At 41.7% G+C, this 11,664-nt stretch overlaps 1 protein-coding gene across 2 annotated transcripts in view; it reads right to left on the bottom strand.

The window, feature by feature from the left end:
• Window positions 1–6,852, bottom strand: part of SRGN (serglycin) — a 17,510-nt gene extending 10,658 nt beyond the window's left edge. Inside the window, exon 1 of one of the 2 annotated variants that reach the window (XM_017875005.1) lies at window positions 6,649–6,852. In XM_017875005.1, the coding sequence (XP_017730494.1) occupies window positions 6,649–6,727 (79 nt within the window). In that variant the 5' untranslated portion in view covers window positions 6,728–6,852. The remainder of the gene's footprint in view (window positions 1–6,648) is intronic. The other variant, XM_017875006.1, reaches the window with a different exon arrangement.
• Between the last annotated feature and the right edge of the window lie 4,812 nt (window positions 6,853–11,664).

The raw sequence follows: 11,664 nt of genomic DNA, 5'->3' as shown, positions 1-11,664 counted from the left end.
TTTTTTTTTTTTTTTTTTTTAAATAAAATAAAAGTAAAAATTAGGCTGGGTATGATAGCTCACACCTGAAGTCCCAGCACTTTGGGAGACTGAGGTGGGAGGATCACTTGAGCCCAGGAGTTCAATACCAGGCTGGGCAACATAGATAGACTCCCATCTCTGCCAAAAAAAAAAAAAAAAAGATTTTAAAAATTAGCTGGATGTGGTAGCACGCACCTGTAGTCCCAGCTGCTTAAGAGGCTGAGACAGGAGGATTGCTTGAGCCTGGGAGGTCACAATGAGCCAAGATTGCACGACTGCACCCCAGCCTGGGTGACAGAGCAGACTGTCTCAGAAGAAAAAATTTACAAAATTAAAAATAAATAAAAATAACTGAGAAAATCAGAATACCACTTTGTGTGAATAAAAGTTTCAATTATATAAACAGACATGGGGGAAACGGAAGGAAATACACAAAAATAACTGGTGGTAGAATCTTTGTTTTTTTTTTCTCATTTTGTTTTCTAAATTGCTATAATAAACAATATTCCTCTAAAAACATAAACTTTAAACACTTTAATATAGAAAACAGTAAATATTCTCCCATTGGGTTTTCTTTCTTTTCTTTGTAACTATATATTATTCTATCATAATCTTTCCTGTGATTCCTGAGTATAGCTTACAATGTCTGGTCTGGGAGAGCTGCTTGTCCAAAATGAGTTAGCTCTGCCACTGCCTGGATGCTGGGATAAGGCAGGGAAAATTACCTTTCAATGTCTGCCCCTTACTGGCTGTGTGATCTTGGCCAACTTAAACTTCCTGTGCCTCAATTTTCTCATCAGTAGGATGGAGCAGTAATAGAGCTAATAATGAGATACAAATGTTAGGTTCTCAGAGTAGTACCTAGCACATAGTCAGAGCTCTTCATTGCTAGTTTCTCTCATGAGAAGGAGGACGACAATGGCCTATGATCTCTGATAGTGAACATCTTATAAATTTAAGTTCAAATTCCCATTCTACCATTTAGTATCTCTAGGATTCTCAGTTTATGGACTTTCTTTTCTTTTCTTTTTTCTTTCTTTTTTTTTTTATTTTTTATTTTGAGATAGAGTCTGGCTCTGTTGCCCAGGCTGGAGTGCTGTGGCACATTTCAGCTCACTGCAACCTCCGCCACCTGGGTTCAAGCTATTCTCCTGCCTCAGGCTCCCGAGTAGCTGGGATTACAGGCGCGTGTCACCATGCCCAGCTAATTTTTTGCATTTTTAGTAGAGACGGAGTTAGCCAGGATGGTCTCCATCTCCTGACTTCGTGATCCGCTCGCCTCGGCCTCCCAAAGTGCTGGGATTACAGGCGTGAGCCTCCGCGCCTGGCCTGGTTTTCCTCTTTCTTTCCTTTTGATTATTTCCTGAGGTAGCATTAGTTTGGCATCTAATTGCTACTTATACGTCTCTTCCTGTAAGGGAAATAAAAATCCAGCATCTTCTCCAGCAGAGGGCGGTGTCTTCACACCTTATGCTGTCTAGACCAGCTCTGTCCAATAGAAACATAAAGCAAACCACAAAGAGTTTTAAATGTTCTAGCGGCCATATTTTTAAAAGTAAAAAGTAACAGGTGAAATTAATTGTAATACATTTTATTTAACCTAAAAATATATTCAAATATTGTCCTTTAACATATCATCAATATAAAAGTTATTAATGGGATATTTTGCATTCTTTTCTTCTTACTAAGGCTTCCAAATCGTGTATATTTTGCATTCACAGCTTGTCCCAATTTGGCCTCGCCACATTTCAAGTGTTCGGTAGCCACAAGCGACTTGTGGCTACCATATTGGACAGAGCAGGCCTAGGCAGTCCTGCAAGCCACTGACACACTGAATATCAAGCTGAGAAAATTGTTTACATAGGAAGCTAAACAGAAAAATAATGCTTAATGAGAAAGCATCCAGGTGAAAGACCACATCTTTTCACCAGCATGACAAATACAACTGTAGCAAATTAGTAAAAAATATTTCTAGAATACAAAATTCCCCCAGAGTTCAGAATCTCAGCTAATTAAAAATCATAACGAAGGCTTTCTTCTTGGGGATGATGAAAATGTTCTAAAAGCAATTATGGTGATGGCTGCATGACTCTGAACATACTAAACAATATTGAATTGAACACTTTTTTTTTTTTTGAGACAGTCTTACTCCGTCATCCAGACTGGAGTGCAGTGGTGCGATCTCAGCTAACTGCAACCTCTGCCTCCCAGGTTCAAGTGATTCTCCTGCCTCAGCCTCCCAAGTAGCTGGAATTACAGGTGCACACCACCACGCCCAGTTAATTTTTGTATTTTTAGTAGAGACAAGTTCTCGCCATGTTGGCCAGACTGGTCTCAAACTCCTGACCTCAAGTGATCCATCTGCCTTGGCCCCCCAAAGTGCTGGAATTACAAGCATCAGCCACCACACCTGGCCTAATCATTGAATTAAACACTTTTAATGGGTGAATTGTATGGTATGTGAACACCATCTCAACAAAGCTATTTTAAAATTTTATAAATAAATCAAAAGTAGAAGGACTCCCACTCCAAAAGTCTATCTAATTTGGGGCCAATTATGTTAAATGTACTTTAAAATAAAGAACAAATTACACACACTAAATTATTGACATAGCTATTCAAGGGCGTTGGCAGGATGTGAAAATTTACAGTTCCAGCCCCTGTGGTTGTGAGAGTATCTTGACTCTATCTTGCTTGAGATAAATGTCTTGTGATTACAGTGGGTATGCTCATGGACAGAAATGTTATCTTCCTGAAAGGCCCACTGATGGGATTTGTTGGTTAATTGTGAGGTGGATTCCAAGGGAAAGAATGGTTTTTATTTGAATCCTATCCCTCACTGCCCACCTCCCCCACCACCCTGAATCCTCATACTTTCTATGAGTAAATGTTACCAAAGCAAACAACTTTCTCCAATAGTCCATACCTTTTTATATTATGGCACTAACTCTTCCCCCAACATAATCACAATGTACTAATTTTTTTTTTTGTTTTTTGAGACGGAGTCTCAGTCTATCACCCAGGCTGGAGTGCAGTGGCATGATCTTGGCTCACTGCAACCTCCATCTCCCAGATTCAAGTGGTTCTCCTGCCTCAGCCTCTCGAGTAGCTGGGATTACAGGTGCATGCCACCATGTCCAGCTAATTTTTGTATTTTCAGTAGAGACGGGGGTTTCACCCTGTTGGCCAGGCTGGTCTTTAACTCCTGACCTCAAGTAATCCACCTTCCTTGTTCTCCCAAAGTGCTAAGACTATAGACGTGAGCCACTGCACCAGGCCTAGTTTCCTATTCTTAATGGAAACTTACTGCAGGCATGTTAGAGAGACTTAAGCAGCAACTACCATGAAGGGGAAAAGAAGACCATTTGATTCATTCAGAATGGTAGCATTATCTAAGCCGGAGTGACTTCCTCCTGGTCTACCAATTCCACAGGACGGATAAGCTTCCCCAACTCTTGCAGGGTTTGACAAGCTATATAAAGCTCCTAAGTTTACTTTCAATTTCTCCCTAAGTTCAGTGGGAAACATTATAGCAAGGGCTACAGTCAAAGGATTTTTTGTTTGTTTGTTTGTTTAAATAAAGAAAACCTCTAATCCATGAGCTGCAGTAGAAAGTTATTTCTGACCTTGAAATTAGACGACCAGTTCAGTCGTTAATTAGTTGTAATGGGTCTTAGGCATGACTCACAAATTTTTTGCAAGAGCAAATGAGATGAGAAATGTCAGATCCAGTTTTCTCCTCTATAATTAATGCTAATTCCTTCTCACAAGGAATGTGTTGATAATTACCAGAGAATGGATGTGAAATCACTTTACAAACAGCAGCACAATGAGTGGATCAGTATCATTCCTGTGCGTTAGGAGACAGTATACAGTGGACACATGGGGGGCCTGGCCCCCTTGGTTGCACCTGTTCATGGGTATTCTATTTTTTTTTCTTTACAGGTATATTGGAAAAGAGAGGCAATAAGAGTGTAGGATTCACAGGCCTCATCAATCTGGAGATAGATTAGTCATCTGTGCTGTCCAGTGTTACCCACACATCTCCAAATTTCCATTTCTTTGTCCTTGGTAGACACAATCTTAACCCACATCTTTACTTGGGTTTGACTAATAGTAAAAATATACCACTATCAAATTCATATGTTGAAGTTCTAACCCACAGAATCCCACAATGTGAAATTGTTCAGAAATAGGGTCACTGCAGATGTAGTTAGTTAAGATGAGACCATTAGGGTGGCTTTGATCCAATGTCTGGTAACCTTCTAAGAAGACGGTATTAAGACACGGATGCATGGAGGAAAGACCATGTGCAGACAAGGGAGAAGGTGCCATCTATAAGCCAAGGAGAGAGTCCTCAGAATGCGATCGACCCTGCCAGCACCTTGATCTTGGACTCCCATTTTCAGAACTGTGAGGAAATAAACTTCTGTTGTTTAAGCCACTCAGTCCGTGGTACTTTGTTATGGCAACCTGAGCAAACCATTATAGTAACCTGAAATGGTTTTGAATATGCTCAGTAAAAGCAAGCCAAAAGCCTAGTTGATTTGATCAGCCAAACCAAGGGGCTAGATAAACACTTTTTACAAGACAGGAAGAATGTTGTCGAATAATATCTGGCATTGCGTGGAGGTATGAGGAAATGGTGTCACGACTCTTCACATCACAGCCTTGTGCTGCAGTCACTCACACGTGCAGCCAGTCGGGGACATCTATTTCCCTGCACGCTCAGATGTGGGCACAGGCCCTTGAGCCCGATACCAAGAGCCTTTTTTCGGAAACACCCTAGTTTGTCAGTTTCTCCCTTGTCTCTTTCTATGGTTTCCTTTTCTAACAAAGAGCTAAACCTATGAGGTCATGGCATAAATGCTAGTATTCTATACAATTTCATGATGAATTATTTTCTTTCTTTCTTTCCCTTTCTTTCTTTCCTTTCTCTCTCTTTCTGTCTTCCTCTCTTTCTTTTTTTCTGACAGAGTCTTGCACTGTCACCTGGGCTGGAGTACAGTGGTGTGATCTCAGCTCACTGCAACCTCTGCCTCCCAGGTTCAAGCAATTGAGTCTCAGCCTCCTAAGTAGCTGGGATGACAGGTGCGTGCCACCACACCAGGCTAATTTTTTTGTGATTTTAGTAGAGATGGGGTTTCACTATGTTGGCCAGGCTGGTTTTGAACTCCTGACCTCATGATCCTCCTTCCTTGGCCTCCCAAAGCGCTGGGATTACAGGTGTGAGCCACCACACCCGGCCTTCTTCATTTCTTTCTAATAAATACTGTACAAGGAAAGTTTTTGTTTTTATTCTAGTTTTCCTTAATGAATCTTAGTGGGAAATTCATGCTTCTGGGAAATTTTGAAAACATAAAGACTTACGTATCTCTGGTTAGGGTATGCTTAGCACCATCTGGCCACTCAAGACTGTACTAAAGTATGGGCCTCATTACTCTCGATCTTGTCAGACCACATGGTTATTTGGGAATTATTTCATCAAGCTGAAGATATTCCCCAAAAGATCCCAGGGAAGCCTGTTCCCTAAAACTGACAACGTTTTATATTTTAAAAATACATAGATTAATAAAGTTCGAGAAACATTACTTCCTCTTTTTTCAGTATTAGCATAACTAGAAGAAAATTATTTTATAAATTTCTAACATAAAATGAATGTCTCTGCAATCATCTGTAAGATTTCATCTCCACCGGAAGCAAGATCATGACAACCAAAAGTCGTTTTGACGAAACAAATCCAGAAAATGTGTGTCATTGTGACTCAACATTTCCCTTACCATTTGGCCTAACCTGATGTTTTTCGACTATAAGCTCAGCCATCTCTCTATCGAGCCATGATCTCTGTCTTATTTAGACATGATTCCTTATTTATCAAAGAAGAACAAATTGTATTTTTCTTACAAACCCATCATTTTCATTGTCCCAGTCATTAGAGGTTTTAAGTTGTTTCAGAGTCTGACTAAACAACACTAAATGATAGATAAACGTAGGAAGATATTTCCGAATATGATGTTTCTCTGAGCAACAGTATAAATACCAAATTATTTGGCCTTCTCTTTAAAATCTGAGAGGGTTTACATTAACTATGTCTAACCATAATTGAGTTTTCAGTAAGAACCAAGTTTATCTTTAAAAAAAAAAAGAAGAAGAAAAAATACACACAGTCAGATTCACCCCAATTGGAATATAACATCTCCCAGTATTAAAATAACAATGACACTGTCACAGCGCACTAGAACTTGGGGCTGATGTAGACACTGAGGGGCAGGCAGAAATCCCCAAACACTCAAAGTGCCATCTCCTCCATGCAACACGCACAGGAGTCATTTTCTGGATTCCTTGAGCTTTTTAAAATGTATAAACCTCACATTTTCATCCCAAAATAGTACATTTCAATCATTGTAAGAGTTTACAAGAATGCACAGGCCACCGAGTTTAATTTTTCTTGGTACCAAACTTAACTGAACTCATATTAAAGGGTTCGGCGACCCCAAATCCTTCTTCTTTGCCTCCTTTCCCACAATATTTATTATACATTCTATGCCTTAAAATGAATATAATTACTTGTATGGACTATGGGGCTTACAGAGAAGATGGCTGGGGAACAAGACTCCTGAGTCTTACCTTGAACTGAGGATTCCAGAACCAGGATGAGGGCAAGAGCCAGGACAAGCGGACTGCATTTGAGTAGCTTCTGCATCATGACCAACTCACTCCAGCTCTCTCGGCTGCACGCCAACTTCTTGATTAGGAAATGTAGCAGGGTGCTCGCTGTCCCTTTTAGAAAAGGTTCCAAAACCTCAAACCCTGCCCAGAACACACGTCACAATTTCCTGAACAAGTAGAAAGAGATCCACATCAAAACCCAGAAAGAAAGGGGGGGGGGGAACACAGTAAAATAACTATTCATACCCATTATGAAACTGTACTGGACTCCCCCCAGGCCTGCTTTTTCAAAAGTTTTGTTGTTTGCCACTTGCCTGCCAGAAATTTTTTTTCCCTACTGAAACAGTAGAATCAGCATTCGGGACAGTCTGTTTTTCCTTTCCTTAGGTATTTTTAGTAGAGACAGGGTTTCACCTCAGGTAACAATCTAAACACAAGATTGCTAATATTAAGAATCTGCTGCATTTTTGATGAGATAAGGGAGCTAGGTGCTGCCTTTTCATCACCGAGCACTTTCAACATAAAACATTCTCTTCATTTTCTTTTTCACCGGGGAGTAGCATATCTCACTGAGCCAAGCTCGTGAAGTGAAACTTCAAAGCTGAGCTCTAACCTTCAAGAATGAGTTGTTGGATTTCAGATGAACAGTTTCTTCTTAAACTCAGTTTCTTGCATTGGATCATCGGCTCTTTATCTCAAGAACATACGATTTTCAGTTACAAAGGCCATGGTAAAACAGAAAAATTCTTTTGCATTCCTCTCTCCTTCACACTGAGCATTTCTTATGATTGGATTCCATTTCTACTTTTATCTGTTCTCCTAGTCAAAATTTTCAACTTGAGTTTTGGGTCCTCTGGCCTTGAATAAGCCAGAAATCAGGAACGAGGGAGAGATTGTTCTCCCAGCGAGCTGCTGGACCCCAGCAAACAACACAAACCTCTGCCTCATGCAGATAAAAGAACAGCATTTTCCCTGGGCATCATGCAGATTTCTGGAGGACTAAGGCTCTATATTAAAGTTATACAATAAAGGTCAGGTGCTGTGATCCACGCCTGTAATCCCAGAACTTTGGGAGGCCGAGGCAGGCGGATCACGAGGTCAGGGATCAAGACCATCCTGGCTAACACAGTGAAACCCTGTCTCTACTAAAAATACAAAAAATTAGCCAGGCGTGGTGGTGGGCGCCTGTAGTCCCAGCTACTCGGGAGGCGGGGTAGGAGAATTGCTTGAACCTGGGAGGCAGAGGTTGCAGTGAGCTGAGATCGTGCCATTGCACTCCAGCCTGGGCGACAGAAAGAGATTCCATTTCAAAAAAATAAAAATAAAATAATAAAATAAAGTTATACAATAAATACAAGCCTATCATACATCCTTGCCCTTGTGGTGTATAAATTTTGCTTACTTCCTTTCAAGATTCGAACACTCTCCATTTCAACATGTCTATCCCTACCGCTACCCCAGACGGATTAATGCACATGCCCCACTCTCTATTCTCATCCTCGCCCTTGCCTGGCCTTTGATAGGAGGGAGGAGTTTCCCTTCCCTTGTTTTAGGCTTCCTGCTGATTCCTTTACCATTTCCTGCTAAGGACAGAGTCTCACAGACTAATAGCCGTGGTGCAAGAACACAAAGAGTGCACATTTTGGCTCTCTTCAGAAGCCCCTCAAATCAGCCAGAAGTGTGTCCTCCAACCCAGGGGCATCTCCAAGCACAGTAACCAACCCCAAAATGCACTGTCCCGGAAAGCTTTCCACTGAGGAACGTTGGTTTCAGTTTGAAATATCAGCTGTCATCTTTGGTCCTTTTTAATCTAACTCCCAATTGAAAACCCTGGCACCAAAACAATAGTTCCTATCAATAACTTTGATGAGTTTCCTACAAATCCCCAGAGCTGATTAGGGCTTGTGCTTTACAATGGTAATTTTAGGGGCTTTTTTCATTTGGGAACTTCAGTGTTTTTTTTTTTCTTTCTTTCTTTCTTTCTCTGGGTCATGGTGTTGTTGTTGTTTGTTTTTTATTTTTTTTCCCTCTCTCTCTCTGTCGCCTAGGCTGGACCTCCACCTCCTGGGTTCAAGCAAGCGGGTTTGGCTAATTCTTTCTTTCTTTCTTTCTTTCTTTCTTTCTTTCTTTCTTTCTTTCTTTCTTTCTTCCTTCCTTCCTTCCTTCCTTCCTTCCTTCCTTCCTTTGTTTGTTTGTTTGTTTTTTGTAGAGATGGGGTTTTTTTCAGGTTGGCCAAGCTGACCTTGAACTCCTGACCTCAAGTGATCCACCTGTCTCAGCCTCCCAAAGTGCTGGGATTAGAGACGTGAGCCACAATGCCCAGCTCATGGTGACTTTTAAAGCACAGGTGCAGTATTCATAAGCATTTGCTCTTCATGAGCATTCAGCGTAGCGTACCACTACGCTGATAATCAAGTTTCTTTTTCCAAGAAGTCCTCCAGTTTCATTTCCCTAGCCCTACTTCAAGCTATAGGGGAGCAGGACACATACTGCAGCAGCTGGAAGTCCTGGGTCCAAGCCCATGTCTGTCACTTACCAGCTGAGCCACGCTGGGCCACTCACTCTTTATGCGTCCCTTGTTCCAGTTGTAATGATGGTGTGGGAAGCCAATGAGAGGATGTCCTCAGGAGCACATGGCATATGCGGTGAGGGAAGCGCTGGCAACTGTCCTCAGGGCTGGGCACGATCTTACCCAAAGATTCCACTCTTAACCCAATAGGACCCACATCTTTCCCTAAAATTCAATCTACAACATGCATGTTTTCCACAATTTTAAAAGACAAACCCTATACCAGACTTAATCCTTCTTTTACCAGGCAACCTGAAATACACCTACTTTACTTCACACACAGTTGATTTGGCCATAAAATGAGTGTTCTTATTCCTTCACAGTCACCTGGAACATGACAGAAATCAATTCCTGTTATTTAATAAAGTAACAGGTCACCGGCGGGGCGGGGTGGCTTACACGAGCACTTTGGGAGGCCAAGGCAGGCGGATCACCTAAGGTCAGGAGTTTGAAACTAGCCTGGACAACATGGTGAAACCCTGTCTCTACTAAAAATACAAAAACATTATCTGGACATTGTGGCAGGCACCTCTAATACCAGCTACTCAGGAGGCTGAGGCAGGAGAATCGCTTGAAACTGGGTGGCAGAGTTTGCAGTAAGCAGAGATTGTGCCACTGCACTCCAGCCTGGGCAACAGAGCAAGACTCCATCTCAAAAAAAGAAAAGAAAAAAAAAGATAAATTGAGGTTATGAGAAGAGATACTGAAGGCAGCATGAAACTGCACAGAGGGGCAGCTCCAAGGCTTATTTCTTTTTTAAAGCTCCAGGTTAAAGATTCCACCACTAGCAGCCTCTAGACCTTTTGCTTGGCTCTTCATTGAGAGGGTCTTGACTCTGAACTGGGCACTGCACCAAAAACAAACAAACAAACAAACAAACAAAAACCAGTAAATAGATACTGCACCAAATCTGTATGTTTCATGCAAGGATGGCCCTTGCATGAATTTTTTATTTCTAGAACTAGAAGGGACCTTGGAAATCATCTAGTTCCCTCACTCAGGTGAGAAAAATGCCAAGTCCGGAAAGGTTAAATGATTTGCCCCTGCTCACACTGTAAGCAAGTGGCAAACCAGGGTTAGAACTCAAGCTTCCTAATCCATGCCCCCGGATAGATGAGGAATGAAAGGGAAACAAGATTAAGATTTGTAAATAATCAGAAGTCCTTTCTGTTATTTTCTTGTAGAGGTACATGCTAAACATTGCTGTTTAGCATGATAAAATGACTAGGATTTGCTTCTAAATAATCCGGTTTGAGGGGGGATGGGAAGGGTATAGTGGTGGTTTGATAACTGCTGAAGTTGAGCAATGAGTAAATGAAGGTTCATTCTACTATCCTCCCTACTTTAATATATTTTTGAGAATTTTCATAATAAGCCAGCACAGTTGCCCACATTTGTAATCCCAGCACTTTGGGAGGCCAAGGGTTTGCGGATCACTTGAGCTCAGGAGTTTGAAATCAGCCTGGGCAACATGGCAAGACCCCAACTCTATGAAAAATACCAAAATCAGCTGGGCGTGGTGGCTTATGCTTGTAGTCCCAGTTACTTGGGAGGCTGAGTTGGGAGGCTCGCTTGAGCCCGAGAGGTGGAAGTCACAGTGAGTCAGATCATGCCACTGTACTGTAGCCTGAGTGACAAAGCCAGACCTCTCTCAAAAAAATTTGTTTTCCATAAAACTTCTAAAAAATTATCATTTAAAAAAGATATCTTCATTTTATTCAGAGTCCACATAAATGAGAAAACATCTGATTTTAAAAGATGTTACAGAAAAAAGGCATATTTTTTTAAAAGTGACTCATTTTTTCATGGATCTCAGGCAACTTTGAGTTTCCTATTATTTTGATTCTACTTCCATTCCCACCCTCAATCATTTAGGGGACAGGGAGACTGTGGCCAAGACAAAAAAAATTGTCGTTTTTTTTTTCTTAAGACAAAGTCTTGCTATATTGTTCAGGCTGGAATCAAATGCCAAGGCTCAAGCAATTCTCCTGCCTTGGCCTCCCAGGTAGCTGGGACTACAGGCACACGCCACGCAGGAAATTATCTTGATGCTTCTTGTCCCAAGGGAGCAGCTCTCATTGTGTCCTTGGTCTCCTTACTGAGTAACAATGGAGGGGCGCCCTGGGAGAGGACATAGGCTCAAGGGCGTCCCTGGCAGGACCATGTAGCTCCTTCTCCAGCTCCTCCCTTCTCATCTGTTAGCCACACATCTATTAATGTTAGTTTCCCATGGCCTGGTGTGGTGGCTCACGTCTGTAATCCCAGCACTTTGGGAGGCTGAGGCAGACAGATGACTTGAAGTCAGGAGATCGAGACCAGCCTGGCCAACATGGTGAAACCCCTTCTCTACCAAAAATATAAAAAATTAGCCAGGTGTGGTGGCATGCACCTGTAACCCCAGCTAC

The sequence above is a fragment of the Rhinopithecus bieti genome, unplaced genomic scaffold (genome assembly GCF_001698545.2).
Source record: "Rhinopithecus bieti isolate Rb0 unplaced genomic scaffold, ASM169854v2 scaffold_9670, whole genome shotgun sequence".
NCBI classification, from domain to species: Eukaryota; Metazoa; Chordata; class Mammalia; order Primates; family Cercopithecidae; genus Rhinopithecus; species Rhinopithecus bieti.
The sequence above is the reverse complement of the archived record's forward strand: the minus strand, read 5'-3'. Positions and strand labels throughout refer to the sequence as shown.